The sequence below is a fragment of the Botryllus schlosseri genome, chromosome 6, assembly GCF_051294905.1.
Source record: "Botryllus schlosseri isolate E-star chromosome 6, Bs_hap1, whole genome shotgun sequence".
Lineage (NCBI taxonomy): Eukaryota > Metazoa > Chordata > Ascidiacea > Stolidobranchia > Styelidae > Botryllus > Botryllus schlosseri.
This window is the reverse complement of record NC_137241.1, coordinates 15,634,809-15,652,376: the sequence shown is the minus strand read 5'-3', so window position 1 is coordinate 15,652,376 and position 17,568 is coordinate 15,634,809. Positions and strand designations below refer to the sequence as shown.

At 41.2% G+C, this 17,568-nt stretch overlaps 1 protein-coding gene across 1 annotated transcript; it reads right to left on the bottom strand.

Annotated features, from left to right (window-relative positions):
• Positions 1-880: 880 nt before the first annotated feature.
• LOC145441147 (uncharacterized) lies at positions 881-14,308 on the bottom strand. The gene is made up of 17 exons (XM_080318947.1): positions 14,176-14,308; positions 13,853-14,110; positions 13,050-13,148; positions 10,730-10,818; positions 10,593-10,661; positions 10,081-10,206; positions 9,361-10,021; positions 9,181-9,304; positions 8,316-8,392; positions 8,086-8,253; positions 6,959-7,099; positions 5,926-6,119; positions 3,155-3,298; positions 1,746-1,875; positions 1,573-1,686; positions 1,384-1,478; positions 881-1,327 (listed from the first exon to the last, which is right to left on the bottom strand). Exons 1-17 carry the CDS (start codon positions 14,252-14,254, stop codon positions 1,187-1,189), a joined length of 2,709 nt encoding a protein of 902 aa, XP_080175073.1. The 5' UTR covers positions 14,255-14,308; the 3' UTR covers positions 881-1,186.
• Positions 14,309-17,568: the final 3,260 nt, after the last annotated feature.

Sequence of the window (17,568 nt, the reverse complement as noted above, 5' to 3'; positions counted from 1 at the left end):
GCTAGCATCGATTTCGCTCTCACCCTGCACCTGCTTATCCTTATGCCGACCACGTATTCTACTCTCATGTACACAAACTTGCCCAACGAAACTCTATATCAAGTTCTCCTTGCCAACCCTGATTCATGATATAACTTGCCAGAACTACCGGAAAAACTACTGTCTGGCGCGCATACTTCATTTACGAAGTGATCCATTGCATCGGAGCGGTGTGCCCACTTATTTTGAAGCGCAACACAATGCACAAAGACTTGTAGGGATGTACTAGTTTGCTGCGCCACTTGGCTCAGTGGGTAGAAATCACGACAAATTTCCTGATATTATATGAAAATAAGACATTTTTAAATGATACTCAAGAACTCTGGAAACATACTGCATTATAAGAAAGGAACAATGCACTAAAATACAGCATAGTACGCAACAAGTAAATTCAACCACCGACATCATGCAAGATCATTGGACTTGCACATTCTTCAACCAAACGCTCATCACGGTACACAGTAACCAAGTCAACACCTTACAACAGTGAATACCGAAATATTGACAGGCGTGACATGGTATAGCTGAGATGATTTTGAGCGAGTGTCGTTCAATATATTATTGAAAAACTGACAATTCACAGCAGAATGGAGTAGAAATGATCAAATCACCAAATATTGCAATAGCTCCATCACGGTAGACATTTGACTTGACTAATAACCAATCTACTATAGTACGCGTGCTGCGCAACAGTTTGAGCGTAAATAGGGTCACACAATGGTACCCACCCCATTTGCTGTTTAGGCAAATATAAAACGACCATATTTGGATCTATTGAAATATACGAAAGAAACTCCAAAATCAGGACAATTCCTTCAAAGAAAACACACTGCCGGCCTTTGAAATAGCCCATTGTCCAGAATCCAATTACACACTTATTTAGCCTGGACCTGCCCGCCCTATTGCTAATTCCGTAACTAGTCTTCATGTCGAAAAAGGTTTGGCAACCCGGATTACACAAACACAGCAAGGCAACGCCTCTATTGGCAACAATTGAGCTAGGATCCAAAGAGTTTTTCAGAATTCAGAGTTCACGAGGGAGTGAAGTTCTCGCAACAGTATTTTTTCCCTTTTCATCGCCTACCCAGTGATAATATGTGTTTTTCGCCTGATCATTTTGATATATCAGATGTGAAAGAAAAACCCATCACATATCCCAAATTTCAGCTAGAAGTGGCGGCAATTTCTGATCCTGCACCTTCAATGCAAACATCTGTTCGCTGTGATAGCTGTTTAACGATCGCAGCTCCACTATTTTCATGAGTATTCTCGCAAACATCAACGGATCCTAAATGTACAGAATTGATTAACTGTCACTGCTTGTTAGAATGGATATTTACTCACGTCGGGATGACGGATTTTTGTGTACAAACGCAGTAACTCCACGTAGGGATCTTGCATCGTCTCCACTTTCTCGATATCCTTTATATACGGCCGGTCTGAAAACAATTGTACATATGGCTAAGATCAGCATCGTCAATAACCGGGGTAAAATGGTATGTAAACGTGTCGGAAAATAGATTTCCACAATACCTGTCGAAAAAGTATTAATGGCCACCAAGAGTGCAAACTCTGTCTCGTCTAGATCAAGCCGCGCCATGCTTTTGCAAAATGTAAATATAGGATCAACGAATTCCACTTGAATACCTAAATGGAGTCGACATTGATCAACGGAGTCACGCGACGCCACAAAAAAGAACACTCACCCGCTTTATAAAAAGTAGCTTTATCATAAAATTGACCGTTTAAAAAATTTATCGTTCCGTCATGTTTATTGTACGCTTTGGCGGCCCGTAACAGCATAACTTCAATTGCACATGCTTTCAGCAAAACGATCTGTAAAAAGATGCCGTTGTCAGTGGTTACAGTGGACACTTATTTTCTACATACATTTCACCACCCGCCGATACTACTAAATGAATTGATAACGAAGCTTTTTAACTTAGCCAAGATGTTTTGACTACTGGTGCTTTTCCCTCAAGCAGTTGTTTTTAATCTACTCCCATTCAACAGCTTTTGAAGACAAGCTACTTAATTTTTACTTCTTTAATTTTACCATGTAGGAGAGAGAGAGAGAGAAAGGTGATATTCGTTTTCGTCTGCACCATCAAGATGCTTTCAACAACGGAGATGTGATATGACCGCAAGGTCACCTAGTCGGCATCCCAATATTTTTCTCCTCCATGCTATCCGGGGATGCTGAGCGCCTAGCAGGATAGTCACGAATACCAGTTTTCGAGTCCTGGGTCTGACCCGGCCGGGGATCGAGCTCACGACCTACCGATCAAGAAGCCGCACACATCACCATTACACTATCTCGCTCGGTAGTACTCTGATGAATCTGCTTCAATTTTTACCAGCAAGATCATCGCAAAAAACTTGGTGATGCTCTACACAACGGCAAGAGTGTGCACTTTTGAAAATTAAACCTCTTCGTAGAGTCAAATCATTTCAAATTAGTCATGAAGAAAACGCATCAAAGCTTTCACCGGCAATTGAATTACACGAGTTGCACTGTGCATATCTCGCCTTAATCTACTTCAAAGAACTTTCTCCAATACTTTTCGTACCTTTTGATCCCACTTCCACTTTAAATTAGTTTTTGCATGTCTTGAAACCTGCAACTTCTACTTGCAATTGAGTAGAAATTTAGAGGTATCAATTCTACTTTTATCTTGAGGGGCGTCAACAACCACATTGACCACCTCTTGATTTTACTGTTGCTTCTTGCCACGACACTGCACTGAGTAGGGCTGGGCACCAAAATTCAAGTATACAAATCAGAATCAAGTATTATCTCATATCTGTGATGTAATGATTCAAGTAGGGTGAAATATGTATAATCGAAAAAATATCGGATGACTTTTAATGTGATGTGAAAATGGGATAATTCTCTTTGTGGTCGCTATAACACCTATAAGGGTGCATATTTGGAACTTTCCAAATCATAAGTGATACTTGAAAACTTGACACGAGGCCTAATGCTCGATTCGTAATCAATTCACGTAACGACTCGGTATTACCCAGCTCTACTAAACACAATGTCCAGCGAAGATAATTGTTTTCGATAGCAGCGGAAAACAATATATTCTATATCGGAATGCATCGATCGCACCTGATCTTCCCGCGGAACCGAGAGGAAACCAGGCAGTTGCTTCGTGAATTCGACCACAAGTTGAACAATGAGAATACACATTTCCGTGAAATGAGCAAACCGTAACGCCTTGCAGTGGGGAACGGCGTCATCCTCCACCCAAACCTACGTGACAAAAACAAGGATTAAATGCACGTGGTGCGGAACATTGTCGTGAGTCCCATTCCCATTCAATTAATTGAGTTACTGGAAAACTACAAAGTCACATCGTTTGCGGAGGGCTGTTGGGTCTCTGCAAAACACCAGGAGCCTCTCAATAAATTCAGACGGGAAGAAATATTTGTGCTGCACACAGAGATGGTCAGTAACAAAGTACTTCTACTTTTTTAAAGCACTCAAGTAGGCCTATGTTTTACCAACTTGCACTATTTACTCCAGTGGTTGTGATCTAGGACCACTTCTGAAAAACAGTATTCATATTTTAAGCAAAACTCGGTCTAGAATACTTCCGGATATATCAAGTTTATCAAGTTTCCTGCACATAATGACATTTCTCAAAGTAGTAGAATCGGTGCCGTTACATGGCCGCATAAACATAAAGCAACCAATGTTATGACTCTATAATGGAAACTATAGGCGCCGACTTACGAGGTTACGGCCACCTCGTACAAACGCCCAAGTAATTTGTGACCAGTAATTAGTAATAAGGCGAATCGATGCAGCCTCGTTAAAGACATCTTTGATTTCGATACGCTCGTGTGCCAGGCGCGTAGCCACCTGGGTTTCGGAGGTCGAACTTCCCTATTTGAAACGCGAAACCCCGTCAGCTTGAAATGATCATTCTAACTCTAATATTCAGTTGCAATTCAATAATTGTGTAATCAGTGTTCCGCGCGACGGATTTGCGAGAAACGTGTTGTCAATTAGCGATACGAATCTGTGATGATCTCCCGCTGAGATGGTCGCGAAATTAGGTCATTCATTCCCGTGCGCGTGGCAATCGTCGCTAGCTTGATTTATTGCGTCTCGATCATGCCTGGTTCCGCAGGCTTCAACAATCGCATCTGCAATAGGCCCAGTTCACACTATATCATCGCTTAACTGCGCAATCGAATCTGCATTGGCGGCTTCGGCCTGGTGTACACGATATCATCGCTGGCTTACACAATAGCATCTGCAATAGGCCTGGAGTGAAAGATATCATTGCTGGCCTATGCCTAACTATCGCGTCTCGGGCCTAGCATGCTTTGGCTCCGATCTCTCGCTGGTTTCGAGACAATGCGGTCGAGTTTACGCTAATTAGTGATTGTTTTATGTCATATTGTCATATTGATTAAAAAGCGACATCGCGAAACTGAATAACATCAAATCGCTGCAAACAGACTTCAACGTGCGAAATTGATTCCCGCTAATACTTGAACGTAACGACCGGAAGATGTGTATCATGTCTCGAGTTCTGAAATACGACAAAGGTTTGAAATCGGTGCAATCAAGTTTGGACATTTTGATTTGCGAAAACTGTAGCCGAGACTGCGTAATACGCGCGCTTATTTAATTGTTCACCAGAGATCAGTGACTCGCTAATAGACAGCACTCCAGGACTCTTTGGCAAGCCTAAAATCGTCCATACGAAGAGGTTATATGATCGCCATTTACACATGTACTTGACCCTAATTGAATTGATGCTATATTGATAAATTTTAAAAAAAAATCCAAACTCCCTAATTTTTCGACTGGCTACGCGCCTAGCGTGTGCTGAGAAGCACCATCCTAGATCTCCTCAGCCGACCAGGCGCCCAAATATACGTTCTGCGTTTCTGAAATCTAAATTATCTGCACCCATATTCGTTTACAAAACCATTCATGAGCTAGCTAGCTTCGTGATAGGTAATCGGAGCGCGAAATTGGAGGGTGTGTTGGTGTGGGCCTGCAAATTGGAATTCATTTCTGCCCAGATTCGTTTCTCTAACAAAGTTCTGCCTGGGAAATGCAGCAATACAGTTTAAACACCGATATAATGAGAAAACAATTGTTGCGACGAAAGCTATTAGGCATTAGATAGACAGTGGATTTCTATTGGCAAGATCGCGGCATGCGTCCGAAAGTGGAATTAATTCTAGCCCAAGGGTGGCCAACCCGTGGCCGCAGAACGAAATTTGTGCGGCCGTCAACACGTGATTCAATTGGTGTGCGTTGGCGGCCGCCGACATGCAGATTGAATTTACGAATTGCTCGATGTACTCCCGAAATGCTTCGCGGAACTTAAATCGGGAAATGCATCAATGTTTTAATCATCGAACAATCGCCGCGATGCGAGTTGGTCAACGCGAAGCAAGAAACCGCAAGAGATAATTACTGATTGGCCGCGCGATTTTGCGTTTGTAATCATCATTATTGTCTGCTTGAAGTATTCGAGAGTTGTTGTGTGTTACTTGCAAGGCCAGTGCGTAGTGTGTTTCGTTAGTCACACCTCATACTGGGCATTGCGCGTGAATAACATTAATGTAACTGTAGATTCCGTCGGACGGACTGGTAGCGCAGGCCGCAGTTACACTTCAAATGATCGTACCATTCTAAGATTCCATTTAATAACTGCCTGGTTTGATATTATTGAGTGCAAGGCCGATATTAAAACGTCACGCGAATGGTTTAACTCTGCACGTACACCAGCGGCATGCAGTAAAGTGCGTTTTCGTGCGACGATGACGTCATCGGTATGGAAGAATTATGACGTCACAACACTTCGCCACCTCGTAAAAAAATAAAAGTCGGCGCCTATGATGGAAACATACCGTGACTTTCTTCACATCGTCCGCGGTAGGCCACTGAAATCTTCTCTCGTTAGCTTGAAGTAGCTCCAGTAAGCTACGTTGTTGTGGCGTTAATTTTGGAACGTCCGTGCCGTCGATGGGTCGCGCCACAGTAGCGGCGGTCTCCGCCTCTTTCTTCTGCTTCTTTGCTTTGATTTTTTCCTCGGACAGAACGCCTGAACGGACATGTCATTTGTTCACTGTTGAGTAATGGGTTTTGATGGGGATTGCTCTATGTCAGTGGTTCCCAACGTGGGCGATATAGGGTTGAAAAAGTTAGAACGTCCTGTGCGATATATTTAATTAACACAGCCAAAAAATACGCGCGAAGGGGCTTTTTCAGCATACGACACGAAGGTTGACTAAAAAAAAGGTCAACCCAACGGAAATTAGACATGCAAACCGGTTTTTAGAGCACCTAATCAGAAAAATGATATTTTCTATTCAGTCAATTCACTAGCGAACAGAGTTAGGTGAATAAATTTCCCGTATATATCTCCTCTTACTCAGATCCGTAAATATTGGGAACCACTGATCAAGGTCATGTGCAGCAGTGAAATGATGTATAAATATAAATATACATAGCCGCTACTGAGGTATGATGATTGTCAGTTTCAACTGATACAATAAAGACTGTCACCATAGCAATCAGACACCTAAAATCATAGACGAGGCCCGACATTGTCTCAACTCGAGATCAACAATGGCGATATAGATTAGTCTCTTGAACTGTGACTGGTCGAGTTTGAATTCAAGGCACAATGGCTGATTGAGGAGTAGAGAATGTGTAGTGTTAGGATAGGTATAACCAGGATGAAAATTTTTTAGGGGCCAAAGTCATTAAAATCAATTATGACGTCACGGATATCCATCCGACCATCATGACATAATGGAAACGAATAACATCAATGCACAAGTCGATAATTGAGAGGGCATTCTAGCTGTTCACCATTCCTGGCTATGCCGCTGAATGCTAGAGCTAAAACCCCAACCAGGAAATGAACTATTCACTTACTGGCTTCTTTCATTCCGACCGCTTTGCATTTCTCAAATCTGCATTTCTGGCATTTTCGCCGCGTGTACATATCCATCGTACATGACCCTTCCTGTTTACACTGATAATCGGCACCTTTGATGACGGTCCGTCGAAAAAAACCTGTCAGCGGGAAAAAGGCATTTCATATTGAACTCAACGGTTCAGGGGCTTCTAAAACGCCAGATTGCTGGCAACACGTTGCATAAATAGCCTGATTGCGATTCCATGGCATCATATAATAGGGATGTATTTAGTATATTTATAAAACTAGAACGTTTCTATGAAAGAAATCATGGAGTGGCAGTTTTCACCTACCCGGATACCTGCTCAGACCATGTTTACATGTTAATATGAGTTTTATGAGTAGCAATGGGTCATACGTACACGAGGTGAAATGATTTTTATTTCTCGTAAGGCAACCTAGGGGAGAACGGGTTCTGGGCAATTAGGTCGCAAACATACGAAAACCATTTCTGAAATTTATGGTTCAAATGCCGCTGAAAAGTTTCAATTACTGACAACATGTTTCAGGTGTAACTACCACATCACAAGGTCATCTACTGGGTCTGTGAATTGAAAATTTACAAGATTTGTAATTTTTCTGGAAAAACTAGAAAAAAGCTGAATTTTCTCATCGGGATAACTCGACAGATACAACCTGATTGCATATTAGGCAGAATCTTATCCTTTTGAAATTATACAGGCCCTATGATAACTCAGAACATCACTACTAAGCCAATAGACGTTGAATTCCGCCAGGCCAATTTAATCTGGTTCAGCCTTTTCGAGATCGATTCACAAGGTCAACACTCAACAGCCTGCGGCTAAAACTGGCATCTGTACATCTCATATAATTGCGATTGATGTGTGTTTGTATGGGGGCAGTCAGAAAGCATAAAAAAGACACAACTAACTCTTAATGACGGGCTGTTAAGTTTTCTGAAGCCTACAGAACCTTGCAATGACGCAACATTGTCATCTACTTCGCAAGTTCAACAGTTTGAAATTTTTTGGAATGTGCTGGAAATCAACGCTACCTAATGAATTACAGTCAACAAATTACTATGTCAGCAGGACTACGCTCGATAATTGAACAAAAATCCCACCTTTACACCCTTCGCAGCTCAATGTGTTGTAATGAAAACCCGAAGCTCTATCGCTGCATATCAAACACACTTCGGTTCCGGATAATTTAGGGGCCGGGCCCTTTTTCTTCTTCTCCCTCAGTATCACCGGCGGCGCTGGCATCTCTGTTTTTCGTTTCAAAACATTTTCTGCAAGTACAAATGCGACATCGTTCGCAATCCAGCCGCTCTGGCGGGACAGAATAGATTACCTGCATCCTGCTTGTCACCCGAATCAACGGGCTGCATTTGAATAGTGACTGTGTTGTCGAGTGTCACGGTGTTCATCCTACAAAGGAATATTGTAGGCATATAATTATACTTCACAAAATTATTACATAGTTATTATACAGGTGTCTACAGCCAATTTACTGCAGTAGACTACTAGGGTAGGAGTCCTTTGTCCATGAACTATTGAACTAATTTGGCAATGACATCATTGTCAGGATACACTTCACTTATGGTTCGGTTAGACTGGAGTTGGGATCGGTTAAGTCATGGATTGCGGCAGAGGTTGACGTCATCATGCGAGTATATCTACCCCAGTTACTACACGGTATACTATGAACCATAAGAGGTGCAGAGTCTGCACTGCAGACACAACAAATAAGTTAACTCAACCATTACGAAAGATATAATAGGATGGCATACTGCGAAATATACTGCTTGGTGTGAAGTTTTCTTAATTCTGACAAAACATTTCAAAAGAAAACCACAACAACGGCTCATTTCCGCAGCTGGTTCTCTCACCCGTCATTGAAAAGTATCTTGGTGAAAGCAATTCCATGCGGAATTGAAAAATAAATCTATTATCGCGATATCGCACACAATATGTGGTGGTCAAGTAGCCATGGTTTGCACTCAAGTAGAAGTAACGAATTAAATTTTTATTCTAGTAAAAGTAGAAACAGCGATTTAACGGTAAGTAAAAACTTTAGGCCTAGTTTTGGCCAAAAAATTGAAAACCCTGAAGTAGTAAAAGTAGATGAAAGGTATATGGACTATTTTAAAAAGTATAAGTAGCCTACCTCGTTATTGACTACCTGCGCACATCATTAACGCCAGCCAAAATCTTACCCATCATCCCCCAACTTTGTCGTACTGGAGACGGTCATTGATTCACCGGGAGTCGAAGGTTCCTCGCACGACGGAGCCCCCTCTTTCACATCGTCCAAAGGCAACACCGGCAGATGTGATTCGTCTGCAGAAGTACGAAAATAAGACACCGCCAAACAAATTCTCGACACACATCACCACCTTGACGGACGATATAGTCCTCTATCGTAGAAATAGTCATCCTCGTTTGTGGCGGTTTCTCGTAAGAGTGCGCCAGTGTCGCCTGGTCCCCGGTAGTTAACGAGCTGATCTGTGCAAGAAACGCCAGTCCCGGGGAGGACACGGCAGACTCGGACTGTCCCACAATACTCTGCTTATGGCTCAGGGGAGAATTTGACTGTTGACTTGATAGTGGCATCGTCTGAGAGTGCATCGCTGGCACGGTACAAGTTTGTTGCGCTGGGACACAGGTTGACGGCATCGCCGTGGTTAATTGCGCTACCGTACTATAACTGGGATGTACAGGATAACCGTGGCTCGTATGTGCGACATCGCTTTGAGCGAAAGTAGGATTCGTTACAGACGACGACACAGTTGATAAAAAGGAGTGCTGCACATTAGCACTGTCTTGCACTTGACCATGAGTCCATCCTTGGCTCTGCGTAAGGTAACTTCTCAGTTCGTCGCTTTTAGGACCGTGCTGTACACTGGCCAGATTTTTCGCGGGACACTCTGAATTTACCGGGTGAGTCTGCGCATAAACGGGCTGTTGCTGCATATAGACTGTCTGTAGCGGTTGCGCAGGCTGCTGCACTTGAAGATGGCCCGGTATTTGGCTGGGAAGGTTGAAGATGGCTGGCGGCTGTGAAGCAAAGCGATTGCAGTTAGGAACAATTACATTTATAGCAAGAAAAGCCATACTTGAACTTGAGACTGTTGAGGGATCGGCACGATCATGAACGCCGCGGGCTCCTGCTGCGCCTGAGGCTGGAAATGCGGTGGGACTTGAAACATGGCCTGGTTGATTTGCTGCGACAGTTGGGCAGGCTGTAAAGTTGGCAAGATTGAGGATGAAATTCTCACAGCTTCCATATGATAAATATTTCCTTGTAACCGACGTTTCGTACCTAATCTGAACTTTACTATTGTTACCGCATCTGTATGCTGGCTTAGGTATGACGTGTATCAAACAGTATTTTCTGAATTGTAAGACTTGCTTACTCCTGATTAAAATGTGATAAAAAAGCGAGTGATAAGGTAACAAAATCAGTTCATCGAAACTTGAGCAGTGGAAATAGATTAATATATGACAAAATGAATTTTAGAATGCTTCAAGATCACTTTGGATATATTTTGGCTTTGAACACATGGGCAGCTACTGAATAGGCTATTAACGTCTATGGCCCACTACATTGCGTACAGTAAGATCAAACCTGCATATTCGGTTGAATGTTCATGGCCGCCGCAGTCGTCACTGTGGGTGCTGATTGCGATACCGCAATCTGAAAGTTGGCAAAAACAAAACATGATAAACCGAGCTCAAATTCAGATTTCCAGCAACAGAACATACATTAGATGCTCCTGTTTGTGCGGAGAATGGCGTAACGGGCGAAGCAGTGCCTCCGACTAGACCAAGGGATTGTAAAGGATTTGGTGAAACTGTCAAACAATAGAAATAAAAACAATTTATCATACTGATATGGATATTTAAACAAGTGTAATGTCCAGGGGGTTGACTATATTCAGACGGATCATTCAAACCACTACTAAAGTACACAAAACTAGTCAAAAAACTGAAAATAAAAATGTTAGAAAATGATCATTTTGAAATTCATGTCATCAATCCGACACATCCATTGTGGGCTTGTAACATTATGCGAGACCTGTTAGTGTAGAACAATTGATGAGAAACGTCATATGGGTAGACGAATTCCCTGGGTTGTAATGACTAGAGTCATGATTCGACTCCAGTCGCAATTTTTCGGTGACTCGACTTGACTCAAGTCAGTTTTTCAAAAGGATAAAATGACTCAACTCGAGTCAATTTTTCATCTCGACTCAACTTGTACTCGAGTTATTGTGCACGACTCGAACCAAGTCATACAAGGAGACCAGGACGGACAACACAGACATTCCATTGTAACTTTGAAGAATGGTAAAGCTACCACATTATTGATATTTCGTGCATGTCCTGACACTTGGAAATTAGGGCCAGAAATTGCTAAGATGGAGGAAAATTACTATATTATGATTTATGAATGCAAGCCATTTATATCACTCGAGCAGAGTTGAAAAAAAATGGGTTGAACCAGATTGAACTGAAAACTTGACAGTGTACATTATGACTTGGACTCGGACCCGAGTCCAAACACTATGACTCAGACTCCACCCTCCACCCTCAACCAACTGACTTCGACTCTGAATTGACTCGGTGGTGAATCGTAAATGACCCGACTTGACACGAATCAAAACTATAAAAGTGAGATTGACTTGTGACTCGGAACCTTGTGACTTGGTTGCAACCCTGCAAATTCCACAACAGATACAATCTTTCAAAGAAGAAATATTGCAAGGCAGGCGTCTGATAGCCCAACAGGTGGTGCTCAAAAGTCATACCACATCACCCTTACTTAGCTATCATAAACATTAAAATGTAAATCCATGATCATGCTCATGCTGAATTTATACCTAAGGATATCATATACACATATGTTTTCAAACAAGTGACTCAAATATAGAAATAATATAGCGCAATATACCCCCACAGCAGGGCGTAAGCCAAAAGCAATGAAGCTGCATGTAGACTGACAGGTAGTATAAATATAAGATCACAAAAGATAAAGCTAAAAGGTTAATTATTGACCTATGTACATATCAACTACCACTACTCATGTAGTAAGTTATCAGTGTTCTGTCTACAAAGAATTCTGAGGACATAGCATTGCGCTCCTGCAAATACATGTAGTAGTTAATAATTATCTCTTTTAAAAGAATAGACAGTGGCTCAATACATGCATATAGATCTCAGACAACAAAAAGTAAGAAACATACATAAAGTTTGTAGCGCACGGTAAGATTTGCTGCACCCTGAAATTGGTAATTGACATTGACATCAAGTATTGACCCTTAATTACGAGTCGACAGCAATAGACAATCTATGGAATGCGTGATATTTTCCAATCATGTAGTATCACTGCATGGCAATGATCAGCTAGGTTCGATGTACATGACAATGTGGATCGAATGTATGAGATGAAGAGTATTTCAATCAAACAGACATGTTGTTCTCAAAGCAAATGAGTACAAAAATATCCACAGGAACCCCAGTTGAATCGGTCTAAACTTAATAATGAGTAAAATGCTTTAACATACAACCAATATTTCATTAATCAGTTTCAAGAGACAACATGAAGTCGTCAGAATATTAGTCAGGTTACTCTGGGTCACATTAACATCAAAAGGTAACTGTGTGTCGCCTGATAGTGAAGTAAGCGATAAGGATGGCAAGGTTCAACGTTTGCTTAAATACTTAAAAATTATGTTTTTGTGGCTGTCACAACCACTGATCTTAATTCTACGTAGATTCGTATTATGAATTAGACCCCCAGCAATATTTTATATCTAGTTCAATGTCAGAACACAAATTTAGAGGGGACTTCTTTACAAGATGCACTTCACTAAAGTTAATATGCATGATGTATTCACTGACTTGTAACCTACATGTGCTCATGATCAAACATATTATCACTCTGATGCAATGTAGATGTAAACATACTGGGAAATCGATTTTAAAAAATACAACAGCATATTTGATTTGTACTATTGGGGATTCGTATCAAAATAAACCTTCCTGGTTATCTTGAAGACTTCTATCTCTGCATAGCGCTTACCTAGTTGACTGAGAGCCGCGGCGAGATTATTAGCATTTCCCACATTCAGCACAAAAATATTTCCCCCAGCTGCTGTGGCTTGCAAATTCTGTGCAAGGGCTGAAATAATGGCAACACTCATGAGTTAAAAAGCAAACAATTATTCAGGGACACCATTAGGAAATGAACTTGGAACAGTTGTACAAAGTTGGAGAGATATAAATGGGAGCTATTCATAACCTACATATCCCACTAGTGATAACCAAGTGTCTTTGTAAGAACACCAGCAGTCTGCAACACAATCAATGTAGTAAGAAGACCTATTCACGAAACCCAGTTCCTGATTTCATTCAATTCTGTTACAATAGTTGGGCATTGGGCCTACTCCTAAAAGTGGGCAACAACAACTGAGCAGGCCTATGCCTACTTAAGTAGCTTTACTATACTTACTTGATAGGTTGTGATTTACTTGATCAGTTTTTTATTAGGTAGGATCATGCCTACTTCTGACATTTCTATTTCTTGTAAATTATTTCCAGTGAGACTTAGTGATCTAGTGTGTTTCATATCTATAATAGCTTATGCGTTGTGGTAAATGAAAGTATAGGATGCAACGTTATTGTGTGCTACATAATTTGCTGAAAAATATTACCTATTATTCCAATTAGATTATGCCATAGGTCAACTGAAGTAGTTTTGATCTATCTTTGCACTCAAGGCCGTCTATGCATAGTGGCACTTCGAGAGCCATAAGTCTAGCTAAGTGGTTTCATAAAAGATTGCAAGATTACACAAATTCATCATGGAAGTAATCCTATATATACCTTGAATATTTGTCATTTGACTCTGAACAAGTCCAGCATTAGTCGGCGGTGATATCAATGATGTGGGAAGTGCAGAACAAACATTCGGAATGGCTGTAGGGACAACTCCTTGAGGAATGGAAGATATGCTTGGCTGCAAAATCGGATTGGAGGAAGTTCCAGAAGCTGAACAAACATTCGGAAGGGCTGTAGTGGCTTCTCCTTGATGGATGGTAGATATGCTTGGCGGTGCAGTCGGATTGGAGGAAGTTCCAGAAGCTAAATGAATATTCAACTCTTAGTGCATTTCGAGATTTGGGGCAGAAATGTATAAACAAACTTACTGTTACTGGACTGCAGCTGGATGGTACTGGTGCAATCCGGTACGGAGTTGGAAGCAGCAGTTGTCGTTGGAAACGACATTGCGGAATATATTAGATTATCATGTCCATTATTACACTGATGTACACACACTTCTTGACATTAGTGAAACAAATAGAAAACATGAAAAATATGAGAAAGTCATCACGTCATCGGTGACTTGCTAGAGAAATGGTTGGCCCTCAGCCAGATGTTAGACTGGAACAGTGGTTGTTTTCGGGTTTCTTGCGTAGAATAATGAGGTAATTAAATGGAAAGTTAGACTAATTCCACTGTGCGACTTTCGGGTTGGACTTAACGACCAGAAATAATTGAGGGACTTGAAAACTATGCAGATTAGGAGATATAATCATATTGGTATTTTGCTTGGCTAAGCAATGCATAGAGATTAGACAAATATGAAAATAGAAGCAGTGAAATCTGGTCCGTTGTATCCTCGCTTTGCTGCAGACAAGTAAATTATGAGTAGGGCACGATCAACACTTTACAATATCCGTTGACGTGGCTTTTCGTCTAATTTGTAATTAGATATTGGACACCAATGCCATATAATGTATTGCGATTAAACTGATCAGTTGAAGCTAATATATAGGCTATCTGCCGACATCACACTAAGTTGACCTCTACGTACGAAACATTAGTTCACTGAAAACAAGCTAAAGCAAGCGATAGAATATTTCATCATAATGAACCAAGCGAGAATCCCCTTCACCTGGAAATGCAACCACAGAATATTCGATTGCAATATGACTTTGAAAAAAGTCACGGTCCAATAACTATTTCCCCCAATGGGCTGTCATACTGCCGCAACCTGGGCCTGGTACACGTACTCAAGGCAAAGGAGGTAGTTTATTTTTGTCCTTGATGTTTTGCGGCTTATACACCGACTCATGATAGACATACACACGATCTGTACGTATGCATACCATGAGTTCATGATGTGCATATGCCGCTGGACAAGGAAGGTACAGTACACTGTTAACTATGGTAACCGTCCTTCACTAGTGTTGCTGTCTTTTATTTACTTTTGTTTATTTCGTTACTCTTTGCGGTGCTACTCGACTGAGAGAAGAAATTGATCCATATTATAATTAATACTGCCAATATGCTTGGGTGACTCCGGCCTATAGAAGACTTCGGTCATATCGGGTCTCCCAGTCTATACCGTGTAAATTATAGTTAGGAAAATTTAAAAAATGTATACTATTGGACGTGAATGTTTGTGGACATTGCCTTAACTATATTTCATGGTTGACGAATCAATGAATTCTCTCTCTCTCTCTCTCTCTCTCTCTCTCTCTCTCTCTCTCTCTCTATCTCTATCTCTCTCTCTCTCTTATAGCCTTGTACGGCTTGCTAAGTCTTGCACCACCCCTCCATCAAATGCATGAGCGCCAAGCAGGGAAGTCATGGACACCAGTGTTACTATAATCAGGTCATTGGTCTTACCCGGCCAGGGATCGAACACACGACCTACCGATTAAGAAGCAGGACGCTTCGCCATTAGGCTATCTCGTATAACTAAACTCCCACCCATAAGCTCATATATGCCTGGAATCGCAGATTCGCTACTCATATCTGGAGGTGGTCAGTAACGAAGTACTTCTACTTTTCTAAAGTACTCAAGTAGTTTTTCGCTACTCGGGTACTTACTCAAGTAGATCTAAATTCCGCTACTGTTACTTCTACTTCGTAATAGTTTGGGATATACTTACTTACTTTTCGCTATTTTTAGTTTGTCAAGTAGAAGTAGTTTAATCCCCCAATTAGGAAGATAGCCTGAGGAATATCGCGGCTGTTTCCACGGAATATCAGCATTTAATTTTCATAAAAGTTGAATAAAGCCCAGAATTTCGTCGCGCACAGTGGATGTGGGGTGACCAATATGATTTAACGAGAGTAACGGAGAATATAATTTAGGTAGCGGGTTCCGTGGTTCAGGTCACGCCGCATTGTCTCTCAAATGAAATATTTCATCACAGTATATATGGCCCATCATAACGTTTGAAACTGATGTTTCGCAATCTAAAATTTACTTATGCTAGCAGTCCATGGTGTTTCATAATCTGGATAAGTGGATTCTGACTTTTTTTTAGCTTTAGACCTGTTTCAGCATATCACCTTGGAAACTGTCTGGACTGAAGAGATGAAATACACCTTCCGCTTTCAGAAGTAGTATTTATATATTTCTCTTTCGATTCCCAGTATCGTACTTTGAGTTGTAATTAGTTTCAGTTATTTTGTCAGGAGAACCTACGTGTTGAAATATGAAAACAAGTATAGTAATGCCTTTAATTTCCGGAGATAAAGCTACACAATATGGCATTTTTACGGTCCACCATATTTTTTATTAACGTTTACTAATCGCGCAAAGTGTTTACACCCTATCCTAAACAATTTCTCCATATTACTCTTCGACGAAACTACGGGCCTTATAATATGGGGGAGGGGTGCCATACCATGATATTTTATAAAACCTGCTGCTCGAGAAAACAGCGGATTAGTATCGCATTTCCATATCAATAATATCATTTTCATCCCGTGATGGGGACGAATGCTTATACGCTGTGGAAAATTGGATACTTCCTGGTATGCATCAATATGAATCGAGCTCGGCACTTTTCGCATAGCTCAATTTGCACCTTTTGACAATCCATGTGGTCGAATTAGGATCGTTTTCACAACTACTTACTTACTTGAGTAGATTTAAAGGCAGTCAATTCTACTTCTACTTCAAGTAGTTTCAAATGGAAATAGCATATTTCTGAAATCATGATCATCCCGCAACATTGTGAACAAGTGCATGCAATGAAATCGGTATATGGTCGAAAAAATACCAAAGTATCGTTATAATGTGACGGATAAAAAGGCAGTATTATTTGTGGTGGCACAAAAGGTATACATAATTGAACTTTCACATGATACATTCCGTTGTGACGTCATAATGAGTTATACTTGAATACGCGACCAAGCGTAACACGTGATTCAGAATCGAATCACACAGGTCCTCGATTTTGCCCAGCCCTATCCATTACAGTAATTACGAAGTAAGCGCGGCAAATCGAGCCTATACCCAGGTTTGGCGCATATGTATAAACAGATAAACATGGTTACTGGATAGTTAGAAAAGGTGTGCCAACGAGGCAACAATTCTTGAATTTCTGCATGATTATCTTAAGCGTCTCTTTATCGCAATATTATGTGAATTCAGCCATCAAAAAAAGGCGTAGCATCTTATGAAATACATCGGAGCCGGAGCTACTGTTCATAGAACCGGCTCCAGCTCCGGCTCCGGTTCCTCTTGAATTGTATATTGAGCTTCGGCTCCAGCTCCGGCGAGAATGCACGGCTCCGGG

Coding starts and splice junctions, on each gene's coding strand:
- LOC145441147 (XM_080318947.1), bottom strand. CDS start 14,254: ATGTCGTTTCCAACGACAACTGCTGCTTCCAACTCCGTACCGGATTGC. Junction 7,100..8,085: donor GAGCTGCGAAGGGTGTAAAG/GTGGGATTTTTG, acceptor TCCCGCTGACAG/GTTTTTTTCGACGGACCGTC. Junction 3,299..5,925: donor ACGATGTGAAGAAAGTCACG/GTATGTTTCCAT, acceptor TTTGTCACGTAG/GTTTGGGTGGAGGATGACGC.